Source organism: Camelina sativa, chromosome 14, assembly GCF_000633955.1.
Source record: "Camelina sativa cultivar DH55 chromosome 14, Cs, whole genome shotgun sequence".
Lineage (NCBI taxonomy): Eukaryota > Viridiplantae > Streptophyta > Magnoliopsida > Brassicales > Brassicaceae > Camelina > Camelina sativa.
In genome coordinates this window covers 4,934,367-4,954,233 of record NC_025698.1, presented here as the reverse complement: position 1 = coordinate 4,954,233, position 19,867 = coordinate 4,934,367, and the positions used below count along the sequence as shown (strand labels likewise).

The 19,867-nt window shown below is 37.9% G+C and overlaps 4 protein-coding genes across 9 annotated transcripts in view; 3 read left to right on the top strand and 1 right to left on the bottom strand.

Moving 5' to 3' along the window:
• The window catches only part of LOC104739728 (serine/threonine-protein kinase SRK2A), a gene marked incomplete in the record, with an annotated part of 2,985 nt that extends 907 nt beyond the window's left edge, over positions 1-2,078 (top strand). The window contains 8 exon segments of the mRNA XM_019236433.1: positions 118-192; positions 288-389; positions 501-554; positions 651-743; positions 865-957; positions 1,105-1,209; positions 1,293-1,391; positions 1,482-2,078. Coding sequence (XP_019091978.1) covers positions 118-192; positions 288-389; positions 501-554; positions 651-743; positions 865-957; positions 1,105-1,209; positions 1,293-1,391; positions 1,482-1,826 — 966 coding nt within the window.
• On the top strand, positions 2,173-10,773 carry LOC104739727 (ATP-dependent DNA helicase Q-like 4A). 3 transcript variants are annotated; one of them, XM_010460169.2, is made up of 26 exons: positions 2,173-2,373; positions 2,827-2,914; positions 3,022-3,177; positions 3,627-3,684; positions 3,909-4,310; positions 4,547-4,720; positions 4,795-4,943; positions 5,213-5,549; positions 5,626-5,757; positions 5,901-5,987; positions 6,103-6,230; positions 6,462-6,582; positions 6,677-6,828; positions 6,895-7,030; positions 7,119-7,242; positions 7,311-7,381; positions 7,493-7,561; positions 7,678-7,800; positions 7,881-8,039; positions 8,126-8,206; positions 8,445-8,606; positions 8,766-8,821; positions 8,952-9,078; positions 9,172-9,266; positions 10,114-10,191; positions 10,289-10,773. In XM_010460169.2, exons 2-26 carry the CDS (start codon positions 2,910-2,912, stop codon positions 10,635-10,637), a joined length of 3,531 nt encoding a protein of 1,176 aa, XP_010458471.1. In that variant the 5' UTR covers positions 2,173-2,373; positions 2,827-2,909; the 3' UTR covers positions 10,638-10,773. The 3 variants fall into 3 exon arrangements, with proteins under 3 accessions (XP_010458471.1, XP_010458470.1, XP_010458472.1); XM_010460168.2 differs by having other exon boundaries at positions 3,019-3,177; XM_010460170.2 differs by having other exon boundaries at positions 2,174-2,373; positions 3,019-3,177; positions 4,813-4,943.
• Positions 10,834-14,187, top strand: LOC104739725 (disease susceptibility protein LOV1-like). 3 transcript variants are annotated; one of them, XM_010460165.1, is made up of 4 exons: positions 10,834-10,999; positions 11,142-12,021; positions 12,166-12,318; positions 12,414-14,187. In XM_010460165.1, the coding sequence occupies exons 2-4, from the start codon at positions 11,145-11,147 to the stop codon at positions 14,117-14,119; spliced, it is 2,736 nt and encodes a 911-aa protein (XP_010458467.1). In that variant the 5' UTR covers positions 10,834-10,999; positions 11,142-11,144; the 3' UTR covers positions 14,120-14,187. The 3 variants fall into 3 exon arrangements, with proteins under 3 accessions (XP_010458467.1, XP_010458468.1, XP_010458469.1); XM_010460166.1 differs by having other exon boundaries at positions 11,110-12,021; XM_010460167.1 differs by lacking the exon at positions 10,834-10,999 and having other exon boundaries at positions 11,006-12,021; positions 12,172-12,318.
• On the bottom strand, positions 14,263-18,246 carry LOC104739724 (pentatricopeptide repeat-containing protein At1g10910, chloroplastic). 2 transcript variants are annotated; one of them, XM_010460163.2, is made up of 10 exons: positions 17,892-18,246; positions 17,716-17,800; positions 17,350-17,610; positions 16,804-17,106; positions 16,258-16,362; positions 15,915-16,014; positions 15,220-15,539; positions 14,908-15,084; positions 14,698-14,826; positions 14,263-14,522 (listed from the first exon to the last, which is right to left on the bottom strand). In XM_010460163.2, exons 1-10 carry the CDS (start codon positions 18,152-18,154, stop codon positions 14,280-14,282), a joined length of 1,986 nt encoding a protein of 661 aa, XP_010458465.1. In that variant the 5' UTR covers positions 18,155-18,246; the 3' UTR covers positions 14,263-14,279. The 2 variants fall into 2 exon arrangements, with proteins under 2 accessions (XP_010458465.1, XP_019091705.1); XM_019236160.1 differs by having other exon boundaries at positions 17,889-17,977.

Genomic DNA, 19,867 nt, shown 5'->3' with positions numbered 1-19,867 from the left:
ATTAGCATAAATAAAGAATAGCTTGGTGTTTTGTGCATAATAAAAAGTGGATTTTTTACAATTATTAGAGTTGTAGAGTGAGTATATTGGCTTTGTTGTTGTTTTTTTTGATAACAGATTGATGAGAACGTGGCAAGAGAGATCATTAATCACCGATCACTTCGTCATCCGAATATCATTCGTTTTAAGGAGGTTTAGTGAATTTCTCTTACTGTTTTGACATTGGGTGGTGATGAAGTTGATAAATCTTATAACTTTTCCATCTCTGATCGGTGTGGGTTTTACAGGTGGTGTTGACTCCAACTCATCTTGCCATTGCTATGGAATATGCTGCTGGTGGTGAGCTCTTCGAACGTATATGTACTGCTGGAAGATTTAGCGAGGATGAGGTGAGATTTGTCATTTTGAGTTCCTGGCGTCTTCTCCTGATATAATATTTAGGATATGTTTCGGAGTTCTGTATGGTCTTTCTAAGTTTTGTTCTTTTGTCTCGTTTTCAGGCAAGATATTTCTTCCAGCAACTTATATCAGGTGTTAGCTATTGCCATGCTATGGTAAGGCAGAGAGAATTACATTAACAGATTTACTTATCCCTTTAATGTTTTGAAATCGTTTTGTTTATCAATCTTGTGCCCATTTTTGTCTCTCAGCAAATATGTCATAGAGATCTGAAGCTCGAGAACACGCTCCTGGATGGCAGCCCTGCTCCACGTCTGAAAATCTGTGATTTTGGTTATTCCAAGGTTTTTCTTGGCACTATAAAGAAAACATCCAAGTTTTTTGACCTTGTTTGTGAGATTCTCTTTTGTTCTTCACCTTTGTGGGAAAAGCATTTTCAAGCGTTTTGTTCTTCTTCTTTTGTAGTCCTCTTTGCTACACTCTAGGCCCAAATCAACAGTTGGAACTCCAGCGTATATTGCACCTGAGGTCCTTTCTCGGAGAGAATATGATGGCAAGGTAATGACAAGCATCACGCACAGTGCAAAGAACTTGCACAAATCAATTGGTTTCGATGAAACTTGTCATGCTCTCTACTTTTGTTTGATTTTGAATATGTAAAGTTATCCTCGTGGAAGCCACTAAGATTAATATTTCCTCTCTTAGATGGCTGATGTATGGTCTTGTGGTGTGACTCTCTATGTCATGCTGGTTGGAGCATACCCATTTGAAGACCAGGAAGACCCCAAAAACTTCAGGAAAACAATACAAGTAGGTTTCTGTTTCATGTTTTTGCATATCTCGCTTGTAAGTAGGCTACATCCTATTCATCATTGTGCGATTTTGTTATACAGAAAATCATGGCTGTTCAATACAAGATCCCGGACTACGTCCATATCTCACAGGATTGTAAACATCTCCTTTCCCGGATATTTGTTGCCAATTCTCTCAAGGTATATATATTTGTCACCAATTCACCCAAGCAAAAATGTTTTCAGAGTATGGTCTTAATTGACAATTGAGCTACTTGCTTGTTTTTGCAGAGGATTACTATTGCTGAGATCAAGAAACACCCATGGTTCCTGAAGAACTTGCCAAGGGAACTCACAGAGACAGCTCAAGCTACATATTTCAGAAAAGAGAACCCAACCTTTTCCTTCCAGACAGCTGAAGAGATCATGAAGATAGTGGCTGACGCCAAAACGCCACCTCCGGTTTCTCGATCCATTGGAGGTTTTGGCTGGGGAGGTGCAGAAGGAAAAGAGGAAGATGCAGAAGACGTGGAGGAGGAAGAAGAGGAGGAAGTGGAAGAAGAAGAAGACGATGAAGATGAATACGACAAAACTGTAAAGGAAGTACACGCAAGTGGAGAAGTCAGATTAAGTTGATATCTTGGTTTTTTTGGTTTGTGTAAGATAAAAAAGTTCTCTTTGGTTTGTTGAAACTTAAAAAATCTCTGTTCTTCTCGTGTTTGCCTTTTACAATGCTTTTTGGGTTTTGGTTTCCTTTTATTACGGTTTTGGAGATTTGTAAAATTTGCAGTATAAGAAAAACAAACGGAGGGTGACGATGAGACTTTGCTACACATTGTGCTATGAACATTGTATAACCTCGAATAAAGATTTTGTAATTAGATTTTATTGAAAAATATAAAATTTACAATTCTGGAATGTTGAAAAAATTTAAACCGATAATTGAAATGTTACAAAATTCAAAATAAATTGTTTTATTTTATGCGTCGGAAAATGTGAATATTAGAGGGGGAAACTATCCCGCCATTAGTGAACCGCATGATCCTCTACGGCCGTGAGCTCAAGTCGGTGGTGGCCACCATTTTATCCTCTACTTCGTCTCGCCGACTTCCCGGGTTGTTTCGCCGTCGGAGTGCTAAAGTGACGGTGTATTGAGCAAAAAAGACTCCTCTGAATCTCAAATGTATTGTTCTTTGGCTTTCGTTTCGCATTCAAATTCTAGGGTTTTCGTTCTATCTCGCACCGATACGTTTCTTCGTACTCCTGTTAATCTTTCTGTTTAGTTTTCGATTAGGGGTTTTCGTTTTCCGTGGATAAAGATTAATCCTTTAGAGTCATGACTGATTCGATTCACTTCAATTTTCAATTTTTTTTGGGAGTATATTTATCGTTTTTCAAATGCTGAAATTGGTGGGTGTAATTAACTAGCAGATTCGTTATATCACTGGATTTTGTGTTTGACGTAGCATCCTCAATCGGTAATTTGGCAGATTTCTGTAATTCGCATTAGATTTGGTAACTGTGTATGTATAGAGTCAGTGACGATGTGTAAAGTTTTTTAGTTCTTGTTGGCGTTTATCATCAGCACCCACTAATCTGAACGCAAATTCTTTTTTTTTTATGTGTGTTTATAAAGTTACTTAATTGCGGTGGCAAGGGAAGATGTTCCAATTTACTTGAACCTCATCAGCATGTTGAACCTCTGATTCACCGAGTCAAATGAGGTAAGATTGATCTTTTCCCTTGTTCACTCTGGTTTATTCCAAAATTTTCGGGCAGATCTTATTTTTTTTTTGTTTGATCTCACTTACTCACTGTTAAAATGCAGTAGGAGTTATCTTCCTGAAGTTCAGAAACCTAGAGGTCCTCAAACGAATTGGTCGGAACATGCAAAGGCGCTCGAGAGTCCATCGTCCGTGACTAAGTTTCTGAGCTCCAATGTCCTGTATGCTCTAGAAAGTCAAAAGCCTAGAGATATGGCTGCAAGGTATTATGGCTTTCGACAACAATCATCTCCTTCTGTCTTCTGTCATTGTTTCTTAATTGTCATATACTTTGGCCCAGTACTATCTGCTGTTTGAATTCATAGACTTAACTATGATTGAAGTCAGTGATTAAGGATAGCTTTCTACCACATTGTGTTTTATGGCTTCCAGCAGCATTTGATTCTGTGTGCCAATGCGTGTTTGTTTTCCTATCAATAGCTTTGTACAATTATATGTGCGTAATATGTTCTCCGGCTTTTGTATTGGTCGACTTTCATACAACCAAACTGCCCGAAATAATATTAAATGATATGTGCGTTGTATGTCTCTTTGATGTTTCTCGTAAGAGTATGTGAGTGCTGGAATTCTTGTGAGGTTTTCTTTGTCTTCTTAAATCTGTTTACCTATGTGATTCACAAGTATTTGAAAGCTCTGTACTCTTTTTGCTTAGGTCTATCTCGTTTCCCAGTGTGAATGTGCATACTTTGGCGCACCCGCAAGTTGCAAAGGTAATATCTTTTTAGCTGAGAGTTAAGTTTTTAACTGATGTATACCCCTTGTCATAAGTAGGATTTCATTACATGTTTTTCCTCTTCTCTTTCCGTTTCTTTAAAATAACATTTTAGCTCATCGTAGATTCTATGTTCCCCTAGTTGTGGTTGACCTTCCCTTTTTAGATAGACCTCTCTTCATGAACTCTACATATTTAGTTAATAGTATCCTATGTTGGCAGGCTTGGCGTGCTCTTTCAAGTCTCTCAATAAATAATGCCTACCTAAGACCTGGCTTTACTCCCCCCGTTGATGACGGTGGTACCAATGGCTCATTTTCTGCAAGAGAGAGATCCACCGTGAAAGTTGTATCTAGCACTGATGGTTCTTTTTATATGAACAATCGACAAAACCAAAGTGCATTGAATGTTTCAGGAACTGGAAGATCCTTTCACAGTTTTCCGTCCTCTGTCCGTGGTGATGATGAAATAATTGCTGAAAAGTTTCCACGGGTAAACGATGAATCAGAACCCAGATGCACGCATTTAAATGGTGTGGAGAAATCATTCAGGAATTCTGCATTCCCATCTGAGCAGTTGGAATCTGGAAAAGCATGTCTTGACAATATTGATGACATACTTGAGGTAATGTTGTTGCTGAAAGTAGCACATCGTTTTTCCTTATGTAGTACTCCTATGTAAACAAGCCACTTTTCTCAATTTTGTATAAGCATCTGTAAGTGGTAGCATATTTCCGTGACATTAAAATCAAAACCATTATAGGGAGTACCTTCTGGTACAAAGTTTCATACATGCTTATGTAGAATATTGGTTTGTGGTGAAAATACGTCAACTCAAGCATGTTAACACTTTGTGTGCAGAATATTGATGTCGACCAAATTGTGATGGAACACTACCATTCTACTGGTACTCCGCAGCCATCAGTATCTAACTTTTCGTTGAGAACTCCACCTGTGGATAGAAGTGCTTCCAGATTTGAAGAAGACTCTTGTCTGCCTCCTGAATTATGTTCCAACTGTAGTCATGGAATAAAGGTATGAATCTGCTTTTCTCTTCTTGTTTTTTGCTTTAATGGTTTTGAAATCCATTGGTTTTCTCATGTTATTAGATGTTTGGATCTACTCAGTTAGGGCTTTGTCCAGAAGCTTCAACCCATGTGGAACAAATGAAGGACGTGTTGCTTTCAATATCAAATGAACTTCTTGACGATGCTACTGACCTGAGTCCTGAGCGTGTTCAACAGCTTCGTCAAGAGAGGTTTATAGCTCAACCAATTTTGTTCCCATTTTTCGTGGCTGTTTAATTTGCCTTTTTCTATAAGAGTAATAACAATTTAGTTTCCTTTCGGAGGCTGTAGTATGTTCTAGCAAAATATAGCAGAAATAGTACAGGGAGAATAGAGTAGGCTTAAAGAGATAATAGGCAGCGCATCTGTTTCTTGAGTTTGAGTATTTAGTTGTATCACAAGTGTGAGTATGTCTTGACTTGTTCAGTTTCTAATGAGTCTCAACTTGTGTTGTTGCTAGGTTACAGCTGAAGAAGCAAATTCAGCAGCTTGAGAACCATATCCGAGATAAAGATAGTAAAAAATCTCAGTTTTTGTCATCTACAGCTACTCGTACTTTCCAGTATGAAACACCTAAATCAACAAGTTATAAAATGGATCATCCACAAACTGATTTTCGACCACTTCCTAGTGACCAAGGAAGATATGTCTGTGATAGCTGGAATATGCCAAGAGATTCTTCATTTTCTGTAGAGAGGGAACAATATGTTCCGAAGATTATTGACGTGACCTACACCGAAGGTTCAAGCGACAAAAGATGGAGCAGTCATGATTTTCCCTGGACAAGAAAATTGGAGGTGATTAGCTGACTTTCTCTCTTATTTTTGGTTCATTTACGTTCCTTGTACTCATGTGTTTCCTTGCAATGTTCAGATTAATAATAAAAAAGTATTTGGAAATCACTCGTTTCGACCAAACCAGAGAGAAATCATCAATGCAACAATGAGTGGCTCTGATGTTTTTGTTTTGATGCCAACTGGAGGAGGGAAGAGTTTGACATATCAGGTCACCATTATATTTTAATGTCACTATGATTCTTCAATCTACTTCTTGTTTTTAACTGAGATAGTTGTATCCATCCTACAGAAAGGAGATAAACGATTCAATTTGTGTTCTCCAAACTATTTACTAACATCTTATTTTGGCAGCTCCCCGCTCTGATCTGTCCAGGAATAACATTAGTCATTTCTCCACTTGTGTCACTTATTCAAGACCAGATAATGAACCTACTGCAGGTGAACACTTCAGAAACCACCAGAGATTCTATTTATATCTTCTGTTTCATTGATGAATTGTTATCCTAGAGAATTATATCCTTTTCACGCTTTGATTTCTGAATCATGGTCACAGGCCAATATACCCGCTGCTTCCCTAAGTGCCGGCATGGAATGGGCTGAACAACTGAAGATCTTTCAGGAGCTGAAAAACGAGCATTCAAAGTACAAATTACTATATGTCACACCTGAAAAAGTGGCAAAGTGAGTTGTTATTTTTTCTCTTTCTGTTTTGTTTTTATTTGCTTTGTATTCCTCTTTTAATTTCCTCGGGTAGGATATATTAGGACCTATGCATCATGCAGTACTACATAAGGTTTCTTATGATTCTAGAGTAGTTATTAGCATAGATGTGGGCAATTAATGCCAGGGTCACCACACTGAGATATATTATTGATAACACGTAGCTAACATGTATCTCTTTCTTGGCTGCAGAAGCGATTCTCTCTTGAGGCATCTAGAAAACTTAAATTCTCGTGGTTTGCTTTCTCGTTTTGTTATTGATGAAGCTCATTGTGTGAGCCAGTGGGGCCATGACTTTCGGCCAGACTACCAGGTTAGGCCTTCAGAAGCTTCAAACAAGGCTCTCTTACTTTTCGACAAACATGACTTTCCTTTTTTACCTACCAAAAGTATTGTGGAATATGCAGAGTCTTGGTATTCTGAAGCAGAAGTTTCCCGGCATTCCCGTGTTAGCTTTAACAGCTACAGCAACAGCCAGTGTGAAAGAAGATGTTGTACAAGCCCTTGGCCTTGTTAACTGTGTTGTGTTCCGGCAAAGTTTTAATCGCCCAAATCTATGGTAAGGTAAAACTGCCTAGACCTCTATAAATGTATTTCAGAATGCTGCTTACCAAAAAGTTTGCAGGTATTCTGTTGTTCCCAAGACAAAGAAGTGTCTGGAAGATATTGACAAATTTATTAAGGAAAATCATTTTGATGAGTGTGGAATTATATACTGTCTTTCAAGAATGGACTGCGAAAAAGTCTCTGAAAAGTTGCAGGTTGGTCATTTGTATATTGAAGCTTTATCAAGTCCTGTGCATATCACAAATATTGTGTTTAAACGTACAATTGGATACTATTTTTCAGGAGTTTGGTCATAAAGCAGCATTCTACCATGGCAGTATGGAGCCTGAGCAACGTGCCTTTGTACAGACACAATGGAGCAAGGACGAAATCAATATAATATGTGCTACTGTGGCATTTGGAATGGGTACTGGTTTTTGCTAATGTTGTTTTAAATCATTGAATGTTGCTGCCCATTAACATTGCATATTTCAGGAATCAACAAGCCTGATGTCCGCTATGTTATTCATCACTCACTCCCGAAGTCTATAGAAGGCTATCATCAGGTATTTATTATACAATCAATCATGGAAATCTCATTTAACTGATTCAACAAAAAGCTAGATACTGGTATTTCTTCTAGCGACTCACATAAGCTATATTTTTTCAAATCCAAGGAATGTGGTCGTGCTGGCAGAGATGGTCAGAGGTCATCTTGTGTTTTGTATTATGGTTATGGCGACTATGTAAGTGCATATAAACTATCATATTGTATTTTCTAGTCCGCTTTGTTAGTCTGGAACTTCTTCTTTCATCTTTCTGCTCTTGGTCATGTTTATGCATATACACAATATTATTTCAGATACGAGTTAAACATATGATTAGCCAAGGAGGAGTTGACCAAAGCCCCATGGCAACTGGGTATAATCGTGTAGCAAGTTCAGGGAGGATACTTGAAACAAATACCGAAAACCTTCTACGCATGGTACTTTAATGTGAAGATTCCTACTTTTTGCTTTTGAGGGTATACTAGCTAAGATGTTTCTTCACATTTTATTGCTTCAGGTAAGTTACTGCGAAAATGAGGTGGACTGCCGGCGATTCCTACAGCTAGTGCATTTCGGTGAAAAATTCGATTCCACGAACTGCAAAAAGACGTGTGATAACTGTTGCAGTACTCAGAGTTTGATAGACAAAGATGTCACCTTGATCACAAAGCAACTGGTATGGAAATCACTAAAAGCTTACCATGTATATCACTTGTTAGATGTGTTATTATTGGTCACGTGTATATCACTTGTTTTGCACAGGTTGAACTGGTGAAGCAAACAGGAGAAAGGTTTTCTTCAGCTCATATTCTTGAAGTCTACAGAGGTTCCTTAAACCAAATGGTATGGACTAATTATAATAATCCTTAATTCCTTCAAGGTTTAGGAGAGATTCCTACGCATATATTCTGTGTCTCTTCCAGATTATGCTAGATATTATAACCTGTATCGCCTCATAAACCATGGTCTCTTTTTTTATACTTGTTAAAGACTAATTGTTAATGAAAGCATTGGCTTGCCCAGCAATACAACCAGTGTGGCTTTGTTTTCTTGGAAAAGTAACTGTCTTCTTTGCATCTAGGTCAAGAAACACAGACATGAGACTTTGCAGCTGCATGGAGCTGGAAAACAATTATCAAAACTTGAAGTTTCTCGTATCTTGCACTATCTTGTAACTGAGGACATTCTTGTGGAAGATGTTCGGAAAAGTGATATGTATGGATCTGTGTCATCGTTGCTCAAGGTATTTAGTTCTAAATAAATTTCACTTCGTTTCTCTCTCTCATTGATGATTGGAGATGATAGTAGCTGACTGGAACCCTGATTGTCTCTGTGTGAGCATTTAACATTTCATTTTTCAAGCGGTTACACACCTAACCTCTATTTACCTATTTGTATCTAGGTGAATAACGCAAAGGCTTCCGTACTATTTTCTGGAAGTCAGACTGTAATGATGAGGTATGACTTTGCGTATATCTTTCATTAAGGTTCACAGGAACTAGGTTTAAGCAAATCATTGCAATTAACTGTGTTTGCGTTAACGGCTTGTAAAACGTACTTTAGCTAAAACTCCCATAATCTGTTGCAGATTCCCGTCTTCTGTAAAAGTACTAAAGCCAAGTAAACCCGGGGCAACCCCTGCAAAAGGTCCGCTAACATCAGAGAAGCAAAGTACTCTTCCACTTTCCACAGAAGATGCTCCTCCAAAAGATTTGGTATAGCTCTTTGAGTTCAGACTCTTTTTTTCCTAGTGACATTAATCTACCACTCTGAATCGCTGAGGTTGCTTCGTTGATCTTTTTCTCTAGAATCTCTCCGCCAACATGTACACAGCCTTGAGGAAGCTTCGTACAGCTCTTGTCAAAGAAGCCCCTGATGGTGTCATGGCATATCATATATTCATGTAAGTCCGAAAACCGTTCCACTTCTCGTTTCCCAAGTTCTGNAAAAGTGATATGTATGGATCTGTGTCATCGTTGCTCAAGGTATTTAGTTCTAAATAAATTTCACTTCGTTTCTCTCTCTCATTGATGATTGGAGATGATAGTAGCTGACTGGAACCCTGATTGTCTCTGTGTGAGCATTTAACATTTCATTTTTCAAGCGGTTACACACCTAACCTCTATTTACCTACCTATTTGTATCTAGGTGAATAACGCAAAGGCTTCCGTACTATTTTCTGGAAGTCAGACTGTAATGATGAGGTATGACTTTGCGTATATCTTTCATTAAGGTTCACAGGAACTAGGTTTAAGCAAATCATTGCAATTAACTGTGTTTGCGTTAACGGCTTGTAAAACGTACTTTAGCTAAAACTCCCATAATCTGTTGCAGATTCCCGTCTTCTGTAAAAGTACTAAAGCCAAGTAAACCTGGGGCAACCCCTGCAAAAGGTCCGCTAACATCAGAGAAGCAAAGTACTCTTCCACTTTCCACAGAAGATGCTCCTCCAAAAGATTTGGTATAGCTCTTTGAGTTCAGACTCTTTTTTTCCTAGTGACATTAATCTACCACTCTGAATCGCTGAGGTTGCTTCGTTGATCTTTTTCTCTAGAATCTCTCCGCCAACATGTACACAGCCTTGAGGAAGCTTCGTACAGCTCTTGTCAAAGAAGCCCCTGATGGTGTCATGGCATATCATATATTCATGTAAGTCCGAAAACCGTTCCACTTCTCGTTTCCCAAGTTCTGTACTTGATCACGGTCAGTTTGATTCATACCTCACAAAATCTCTCTGTTTGTGGTGGCAGCAATTCAACACTACAGCAGATAAGCAGACGAATTCCGAGAACCAAAGAGGAACTCCTTGAAATCAATGGCCTTGGGAAGTAAGTTGTGCTTTTCTCTACAACCTCTACTCTTAATCACCAAACCAATGAAGAAAAAACTAAAAGTGTTTGATGATGTCTTTAAACTCTGTTTCAGGGCCAAAGTAAGCAAGTACGGTGATCGGCTGTTGGAAACAATAGATTCAACGGTAAACGAGTACTGCGGAACCAATAAGAAAGACTCCATAATCAGCAACGACAGTCCCCATTCAGGGAAGAGGAGAAGAGACGAGAACATTAGTCCAAATGTAGCCGAGGATGATGATTTCGAAGTGAGCCCAAGTCAGTCCTGCAAGAAAACAGTGAGAAGCAAAAGCAATGATGTTCTTCATGGTGAATGTGCAGATGGAGATCGAGTAGGCATGGTAATGGAGAAGCTTGATTTTGATTTCGAAGACGAAGATGGGTCAGAGATACGACCGGAGGGAAGAGTATTACCTTGGTGAAGTTGTGACCACTGAAATTGTAGTTGTAACTTGTAAAGAATTTTTGCTGTAATACTTTGTTACCTTGTTAAAGTCGCGATGTACATTAACGTTCAGTAGATCGCATAAACTATTTATCAGATGTGGACTTCTTTGATGGTCGTTGTTTTCTTTAATCACCATATATTGGGAATTTGGGATTTGATAATATTGAAGAGTTACAGGTGGCGATGGATCATTAATCATAAGAGATGTTATCGTGGAGACTCCTCAGCCAGTGGATTCAACTCTCACTTTACTCTTTTTTAGCTGAGTTTTATAACAAAATGCAACCCTCTTTTTGTCGTGACCACATAACCAAGTAGCAGAGCTGATTACAGAAGGTAAATTTTGTCATTTTTTCATATTCTTTAGTCTGCTTCATTTGCATTAATCCGTCGTTTGTACTTCGAATTATTACAAGATCTTTTTTCACGATTTCTTGTCTCACTAGAACGATCTGTCCATGAAAATTTCTCGTAAAAGGTTATGGCTGAAGGAGTTGTGTTGTTTGGAGTTCAGAAGCTTTGGGAGCTTCTGAATCGAGAATCTTCTCGATTAAATGGAATCAATGAGCAAGTTGATGAACTAAAGCGTCAGCTGGGAAGGTTACAGTCGTTGTTGGAAGATGCAGATGCCAAGAAACATGAAAGTAAAAGGGTGAGAAACTTCTTGGAAGACGTTAAGGACATCGCTTATGATGCTGAGGATATAATCGAATTCTTTCTTTTAAAAGAATTTAGAGGAAAAGAAAAAGGGATCAAGAAGCATGTGAGAAAACTTGCTTCCTTCTTAGTCGACCGACGGAAATTTGCTTCAGATATTGAAGGCATCACTAAGAAGATCTCTGAGTTGATTGGGGAAATGCAGAGTTTAGGGATACAAGAGATCATCGATGGTGGTCGTTCGTTGTCGCTGCAAGAAAGACAAATGAAGCAAAGGGAGATCCGGCAAACGTTTGCTAACAGTTCCGAAAGCGATCTTGTTGGGGTGGAAGAGAGTGTTGAAGCATTAGTTGGTCATTTGGTGGAGAATGATAACATTCAAGTGGTTTCTATATCTGGCATGGGAGGTATTGGTAAAACCACTCTCGCAAGACAAGTCTTTCATCATGATATGGTACAACGTCATTTCTATGGTTTCGCGTGGGTTTGTGTTTCCCAACAGTTTACGCAGAAGCATATTTGGCAGAAGATCTGGCAAGAACTTCAACCACATGATGGGGACATTTCACATATGGACGAGCATATACTCCAGGGTAAGCTCTTTAAGTTGCTGGAAACCGGTAGATATTTGGTTGTCCTTGACGATGTATGGAAAGAAGAAGACTGGGACCGAATTAAAGCAGTGTTTCCGGGAAAAAAAGGTTAGCTCTTATGGTCCATAGACCATAGATAAGGCACTTTTTTGTTTAAATTATACTATGTGATTGTAAAAACAAAGTTATGAAGTAAGCAAGACGCACACACTGCTCATAAATTCATTTTCTTCCCTATTATGTATGGATAAGTTGCAGGTTGGAAGATGCTACTTACTTCTCGCAATGAACGTGTTGGGTTACATGCAGATCCAACATGTTTTACTTTTAGACCAAGAATCCTTACACCCATAGAAAGTTGGAAGCTATGTGAGAAGATAGTGTTCCACAGGAGAGACCAAACTGGTAAATTTTCATATTTAAAATTTAAGACCAAGAATCTTGTGAATTTTATTTCGTGGTTCACATCTTAAAAGTTATTACCTTGTGACTTTATGTAGAAGTAAGGGTTGATGAAGATATGGAAGCCCTAGGAAAGGAAATGGTCACATATTGTGGAGGACTACCATTAGCAGTTAAAGTTCTGGGAGGCTTATTAGCTGAAAAACATACAGTTGCCGAGTGGAAAAGAGTGTGTGACAATATTGGACCCCAGATCGTAGGAGGATCTAGCTTAGATGACAATAATCTCAATTCGATTTACAGAGTATTGTCTCTAAGCTATGAAGATTTGCCAATGCGTTTAAAGCATTGCTTCCTTTACTTAGCTCATTTTCCAGAAGATTACAATATAAATGTGGGGAGATTGTTCAATTACTGGGCTGCAGAAGGAATCATAACTTCATTTTACGATGGATCAACCATCCGAGACAGTGGAGAAGACTACCTAAACGAGCTAGTGAGGAGAAATATGGTTACTATTGACAAAAAATATATGTTTTTGAGAAACATATATTGTTGTCAAATGCATGACATGATGAGAGAAGTATGTTTGTCAAAAGCCAAAGAAGAGAACTTCCTAGAAATCGTCAAAGTCCCAACATCTACCTCTGCCATCAATGCTCAGCCTCCTAGTAAATCTCGCAGACTCTCTGTAAACGGTGGTAATGCCCTTCAAAACCTGGGACAAACAAACAAAAAAAAAGTTAGAACTCTTTTGTTTTTTGGAGTTGAGGATGACTTTTGTATACAATCGACAACCCCAAGCTTCCTAAGTTTATCATTGCTCAGGGTGTTGGATCTTGCTGGGGTAAGGTTTCAAGGAGGGAAGCTACCTTCGAGCATTGGAGATCTCATCCACTTGAGATTTTTGAGCTTACGCAGGGCTTGGGTATCTCATCTACCTTCTTCTCTGCGGAATCTAAAGCTTCTACTCTATTTGAACTTAGGCTTCAATGGGATGGCTCATGTGCCAAATGTTCTGAAAGAGATGCTAGAGTTGAGGTACCTTCAGTTGCCAATGTCAATGCATGATAAAACAATGTTGGAATTGTGTGATCTAGTGAACTTGGAGTCTTTGATGAATTTTTCAACAAAGTACAGTAGCGTGATGGACCTCCTCCACATGACTAAGCTCAGGGAGCTCAGTTTATTTATCGATGACGGGTATACTTCTGAAACTCTATCCTCATCTCTCCGTCAATTGAGAGCCCTGGAGGTGCTCCATTTATACGACAAGCCAGAAAATCGTGTGGCTTATCATGGGGGAGAAATTGTTCTGGATTGCATTCATCTAAAAGAATTAGAGTTGGCGATGCATATGCCAAGGTTTCCTGAGCAATATCAATTCCATCCCAACCTTTCACACATATATCTATGGTGTTGCTGCATGGAGGAGGATCCATTCCTGATTCTAGAAAAGCTGCTTCATTTGAAGTCGGTTATATTAACATTTGGTGCTTTCATTGGGAAGAGAATGGTATGCTCAAAAGGTGGATTTACTCAGTTATGTTTTCTAAAACTAGAATATCTAGAAGAGTTAGAAGAGTGGATAGTCGAAGAAGGGTCGATGCCATGTCTTCGTGTTTTGACTATACGTGATTGCAAAAAGCTGAAGTTTCCGGATGGGATCAGATACATAACTTCCTTAAAGGAATTGACGATTGTAGGAATAAAGACGTGGATGGAGAAATTGGTACAAGGTGGGGAAGATTACTACAAAGTCGAAAACATTCCCAATGTTCAATTCATCAACTGTGACGAATAAGGAAAATACTAGCTTTTAATCTTTTTAGGCAAGAAATCGTTTCATATTATATAAGATTCTATTCAATTTTGGCGCATTTACAAATTTGACTCTCATCTATTTCATGATACATACATAAATTACATTCTACAAAAAGAGACAGCGAAAAAGTACATCCATATTAAGAACCTCTAAATTTCGGCTTAGATCGAGATTTAGTTATCGGCCTTGAAGCTACATGATGCTTTGACAAAATCTCTGCGATGATTAGCCGACCAAACAAATGAGAATTCTTGAGAATGAGGTTTCTTGTGGTGAAGTCAACAATGTATCCTTGACCAGGCATCCATTGTAGGAGTTGAAGAAGCAATTCTTTTTTCTCGGACTGTGAAATGTATCGAGAAATCGCAATCTCAAACTGAACCTAAAAACAAAACAACACAGAGCATGCAAGAAAGAAGGAGAAATGAGATCCGATATGATTGAAAAAGAACGAAACATTTTTTTCCTTATTTCTACAATAATTCAACTGTAATGTGAATTGTTGCCAAGCAAAACGTTGACAAATAGCTTTAAATTGTTCCCGGTTGGATACTTACCTGATCAATTTTGTGGCCAGAACCATGTAAGACCTTCAGAACATCGTTCACTAAGTTAATATTTCCCGAGATCATAAAAGCTCTGCCAAATTTCTTTAAAGTAGGCTGTGAGATCATCTTTGCATTGTCCTGAAACAGAATTATGACCAAATTAGACCATTAACACGATGGATCGAATGCAAAAACTTGCTCCAGAGAGGGATTTCAAACCTTCACTACAACATATGCGTCTTTAAGGAGATTTCCTTGGATTAGAGTGTGAAGAATTTTCTCATGCAGCTCTTTGCAGATAGTTCTTTTGCTATATCGCAACATATTGTAGACCGAGAATGCTTCCGACTGAGCTCTAATCTTGCCAAGATGGTAAATCAGGGATGAACAAAGTTCCTACAAATTTCAAAGAGAGCTAAATTTTGCAGTGTCTAGCATTACTTACTTACTAAAAAAACAAATACAAGAAGCTACGAAGCAAGATTTGTAGATTAGAACTATAAAAACAAGCAATGTCTTGATGCTAGTTACCTCCTCAAGACGGTGGCCTTTGCTGTCCATATCAAGTATGGTTTGGTACGCAAGCAGGTACAACTTCTCCTTGATGAAATATTTGATCAAGATATGGAAAGTATTGTAGTCAGGACTAACGGCTTGCTCATCCATTTTCTTCATCATTCGCATAACACTTTCCATATCTCCTGCTCTGCAATAGGCACAGAGCATTGTGTTTAACATTACCAAGTCGCATTTTGCATAAGTGGTTTCAGAGTTCCTTGACAGTTCGTTTGCCTCCTCGAAACGCTTACTTCGACATAAAGCAGATATCATGATGCTGTTAGCATAGCCATCTGAAACAGGAAACTGACATCATTGTCCAGAAAAATAGGGAACTGGTTTCTGTAGAGATGCGGATAGGATAACCAAATACTCCTTACTGGTTTCTTTATCAGGTTTTGAGAAATCTGAGAAAATATCTAACCATAAGACACCCTAATTGTAGCAAATTGCTGACTCATAAGAGATAGATCTTCAAAGACAGAATGACTTTTTCAATCCAAGTTATTGACAAATCCTGTATTGAGTCTATAAATAGTGTTCATCCCAAGATTTCATTGCAAAATATTCCCGATCCTATTTTGAACAGCAGTGAAAGCAGCAACCATTGAAGAGTCAAGAATGAAATATAAAAAGCTAACTAATCAGCAGTTAGAATAAATACATACCAGATTTAACACCTTTCCCTTTCATATCATCAAAGATTGACCTCGCTTCTTCTAATTTTCCCGCCTTTGAAAGACCATCCATCAGCATACAATATGGCATCTAGAGAAGAAAACAAAATTTTGACCATAAGATAATTGCCGAGTAAACAGGAACACTATATGAGCTCTACTTACTATGTTATTCTATGATAACAAACCGTACCAATAAGCTACGTTTAGTATAGTGTAACCAAGTATTGTCCACTGATAGTCACACCATGATAAATTATTGGTGATGTTTACTCCATGCTCTTTTCTAGAATATCACAGCCAGATTTGCTGAAAAATAATATTGTCTAATTACCTCATTCTCGGCGTACCCTGCAGATTCAAGTTCAGAGAGTAATTCTCTTGATCTATCAAACAACCCTCCTTTGATATAAACCTTTAGTAAAGTTGTCATCATCACCTGCAAATATTTCCAGATAGAGTTATAAAAGCAAGCTGAGAGAACCAATCTCTTATATAATAACAAGCAAAATGAATCATGTGAACAATCCTTCAATTAAACATAAAAAAATCCAAAGAGAAGAATTACGAAAAGAAATAAGATGAAGCTAAAACAATCATGTGAAATCTGAACCATGTTTAGAGAGAATTGACGTCTAAACCATGTTTAGATAGAAGATATCTAAACAATTTCTTCACTCTTACAGGGCATTTCTTGAGGGGTATAATCAACAGAAAATGGTTGTTACAAGTCATTCAAACAAATTCATCTATCACAGTAGACAANCTCGAGTGTTTTAAACCTTCTTTTGTCCGTCGTTAAAAAAAAAAAAAAAAAAAAAAAAAAACCGCACAGTATTTCAGTGACTGCATGAGATGAGAAATACTGACAAAAACAAACCTTGTTAGGCACTAATCCTATTGATTTCATCTCAGCCATCAGCTCATCAGCTTTCTTGTAATCTCCTTTCCAAGAATAAGAATTGAGCAAGGAGCTGTAATGATATATGTTTGGCGAATGACCTTCAGCTTTCATCTGCCGGATAAAGTTTTCAGCTTCTTCACATCGACCGTTTGAAGCACAAACGGCCAGGACAGTCCCATACATCACACTATCCATTTGTATTCCATTGTGTGGCAGCTCTCCAACGAGTTCCATAGCCTTATGGTATCCATTTTTAACCTTGATACAACCTGCAAGCAGCTAGAAAACCAAAGAGAAAATATATCATAGAAGCCGAACAAAACGAGATGTTGCATATGCAGTCATGGTTCTTTCACCTAAACAAAAAAATCCCAAAATGCAGAAACATTTCAATACGTCTCTCAATGAGTTAAACGATCTAAATATCGGGTGAAAGGAGGAATCGTTTTAAGCTTCAAGGGAAGAAAATAAGTGAAACTATTTCGTCATTTACTGATGTAGTGAAAACTCGAGCTGGCATACCGTGTTATACGTAACCACATCTGGTTGCAGACCATCACGCTTCATCTGATCAAACAATTTGATGCAGCTGTCAAGCTTTCCATTCTTGACCAGACAACTAAGAATAGAATTACATATAAAGACATTGATTTTGGTTGACTCGTCTGGAATGCTGTTGTATATCTCCAGCGCCTTGGAAACATTTTTAGCCCCCACAAACTTGATGCAACTGCTGTAAGTTGAAACACTAATCTTTCCACGTTGTTGCATCCATTCAAAGAGCTAAAACGAAAGATTACAAACATAAAACACACATTAATAATACACATCTTGGAAAAAATATAGTATAATCCTACTTGATATGAATCCATGTTCAAATCAACAGACCTGTATAAGATCCTGCAATCTTCCGGAGATTCCGAAATCACGCAAAATCACATTCAAGTCTTGAACCTTCAAAACTCTTGCTAATCTGCAGAGAGGAACAGTAATATCATGAGAAGAGACAATCACATGATGATTAAGCAGAATTGAAGATAAGTTCGGTGATAAATAGTAACCACCTCTGCAGAGAGGAGAGAAAATCGGAGGAGCGTTGGACTTTAGAGATGGCGGATTTTCTCGTCAGGTAGGCAGTGGAATGACGTTTCGAACGAGGAGCTTCTGTTACGGTCGCCGGTGATTCAACGGCGGTTGTTGCCGCCGCGGAAGTGAGGATTCGTAAGGATACGGCGGGAAGGGAGAGAGAGGAAGAGGAACGAGAGCAGTGAGTGTTGAAGAAGAGATGAGGACATCGTAGTTCGAATCCCAGAACTGGCGTCTCCATTTTTTATTTTTTTCCGAGCTCACCGGTGGAGCGAGTCTGCTTCTTTGGGCATGCTCCAGTTTCCTGAACCTGAAAGTATCAAAATACCCCGATTTCAGTTTTTTCTCGAGAGTGGTGCTATTACGAGAGTGAAGGGTATTATAGTAAATTAAGAGAAAGGTCCGGCGAAATTACCCTATCCCCATCCTAAACTTACTTATCCGACAACAGTTATTTTCGTCTTTGGAGTTTTTTTAAATTACGTTTAAATTAAAACTTGTTCTAAAAATGGGCTTTTAAGCAGATATAAATGGGCCTTATTGTACATACTATTAAATTGAACATATTGTCTAACAGGCCATAATGTTTAAAAAGTGCAACACCAAAAGCTTGTGAATTGTGCTATTTCAGAGAATTGTCCTTATCAAAATTGAGTTAATCCAATTGCAATTGGTAACGAAAGAGTTCTGAGAGGTACATGCAGTAACAAAAATACTTGTGATGTATGCATGACACATAAAAACGATTATAAGTTGTCAGATAGTCTCATTGACATGACGCATGTATGTTGCTAACCTTTTACATGTGTTTTCCCTTATTCTGAAAACATAGTTTCTGATCTAGATTATGTATTTGATGATAAGTAATAATTAAGAGAGAAAGAAAAGAAAAAAAAAGAAATGAGAGATTCTTTGCAACGAATTGTACGGCAGGAGACCGACAAAGAACAGCACAGCCCCACTTCCCTTTCTCTTCATACGTTTCGTGACACCCACTTCACCATTCTTTTCTTCATTTTCTTCGCTTTAAACAATTTTTATTGACTTCTTAACGTACCAAAGTTGGTATTTAAAAGTTAACTAAGAACTCATATATAAATGAAATGTAAAATTATACTATTTCATACTACGCTAGCTAGGACTATCTAGGAGGTATTGCAGATCACATATGCAAGTAAATGTAATTTACCACCCACCTTTATAATAACTTACACCGTCATAATTAATGGAATATGTTGCTTTTTTTTTTTTTTCAATTGACATCACCGTCATTGACTCATTGGAATAGTTTGTAGTACGATAATCTCTTGTTATAATACAGTCATTGGAATAGTATAGTTTTACTTTTTGTATTATATTGAGAGAATACGCATACAAAGCAAAAGGGAATTCGACTGTTGCATCATTATCAGACGGATTTAACGCACAGAAGAAAGAATGAAAAAAACAAATACTTGAACTTCATAATTTTAAATCAATAAACATTAAATAAAAAAGCAGAAGCAACAAAAATTAACAAGCAAATATTGTAAAGGGCCCTATCATCGTTTGTCTTCTTTTGTTGTGTTGTCATGGTTCACGAAGTCGCAATCACTCATGAGTTGCGATATATTCAATCTTTTAACAACATCGTCCATATCTCTTATAGTAGTAGTATTACCCGTCGACGTCAACATCGTCCGCATGTAAATTCTAGTTATTAAAAATCTTCAGCAGAACATTATTTCAGTGGTCGGGCTTTTTTTATATTCAGCGATATCTGAATCTGATCCTGGACGGTGCTCTGTCTTTTTCTGATTTTAAATCATTCATAGCCTTAAATGCCATTTAATTGGGTTTCCAAAACCTATGACAGGCTATTCCATCTGACCAACAAAACAGTTTAGAGGAGGTTGGTCCGATCTGATATATATTCAACAGAAACGGATTTTTTTCTCAAGATTTTGATAAGTTA

Coding starts and splice junctions, on each gene's coding strand:
- LOC104739727 (XM_010460168.2), top strand. Junction 5,550..5,625: donor CCTGGACAAGAAAATTGGAG/GTGATTAGCTGA, acceptor TGCAATGTTCAG/ATTAATAATAAAAAAGTATT. Junction 8,822..8,951: donor AGTCAGACTGTAATGATGAG/GTATGACTTTGC, acceptor AATCTGTTGCAG/ATTCCCGTCTTCTGTAAAAG.
- LOC104739725 (XM_010460165.1), top strand. CDS start 11,145: ATGGCTGAAGGAGTTGTGTTGTTTGGAGTTCAGAAGCTTTGGGAGCTT. Junction 12,022..12,165: donor AGTGTTTCCGGGAAAAAAAG/GTTAGCTCTTAT, acceptor TGTATGGATAAG/TTGCAGGTTGGAAGATGCTA. Junction 12,319..12,413: donor CCACAGGAGAGACCAAACTG/GTAAATTTTCAT, acceptor GACTTTATGTAG/AAGTAAGGGTTGATGAAGAT.
- LOC104739724 (XM_010460163.2), bottom strand. CDS start 18,154: ATGGAGACGCCAGTTCTGGGATTCGAACTACGATGTCCTCATCTCTTC. Junction 16,363..16,803: donor TAGGATTAGTGCCTAACAAG/GTTTGTTTTTGT, acceptor AAATATTTGCAG/GTGATGATGACAACTTTACT. Junction 14,523..14,697: donor CTGGCCACAAAATTGATCAG/GTAAGTATCCAA, acceptor TTTTGTTTTTAG/GTTCAGTTTGAGATTGCGAT.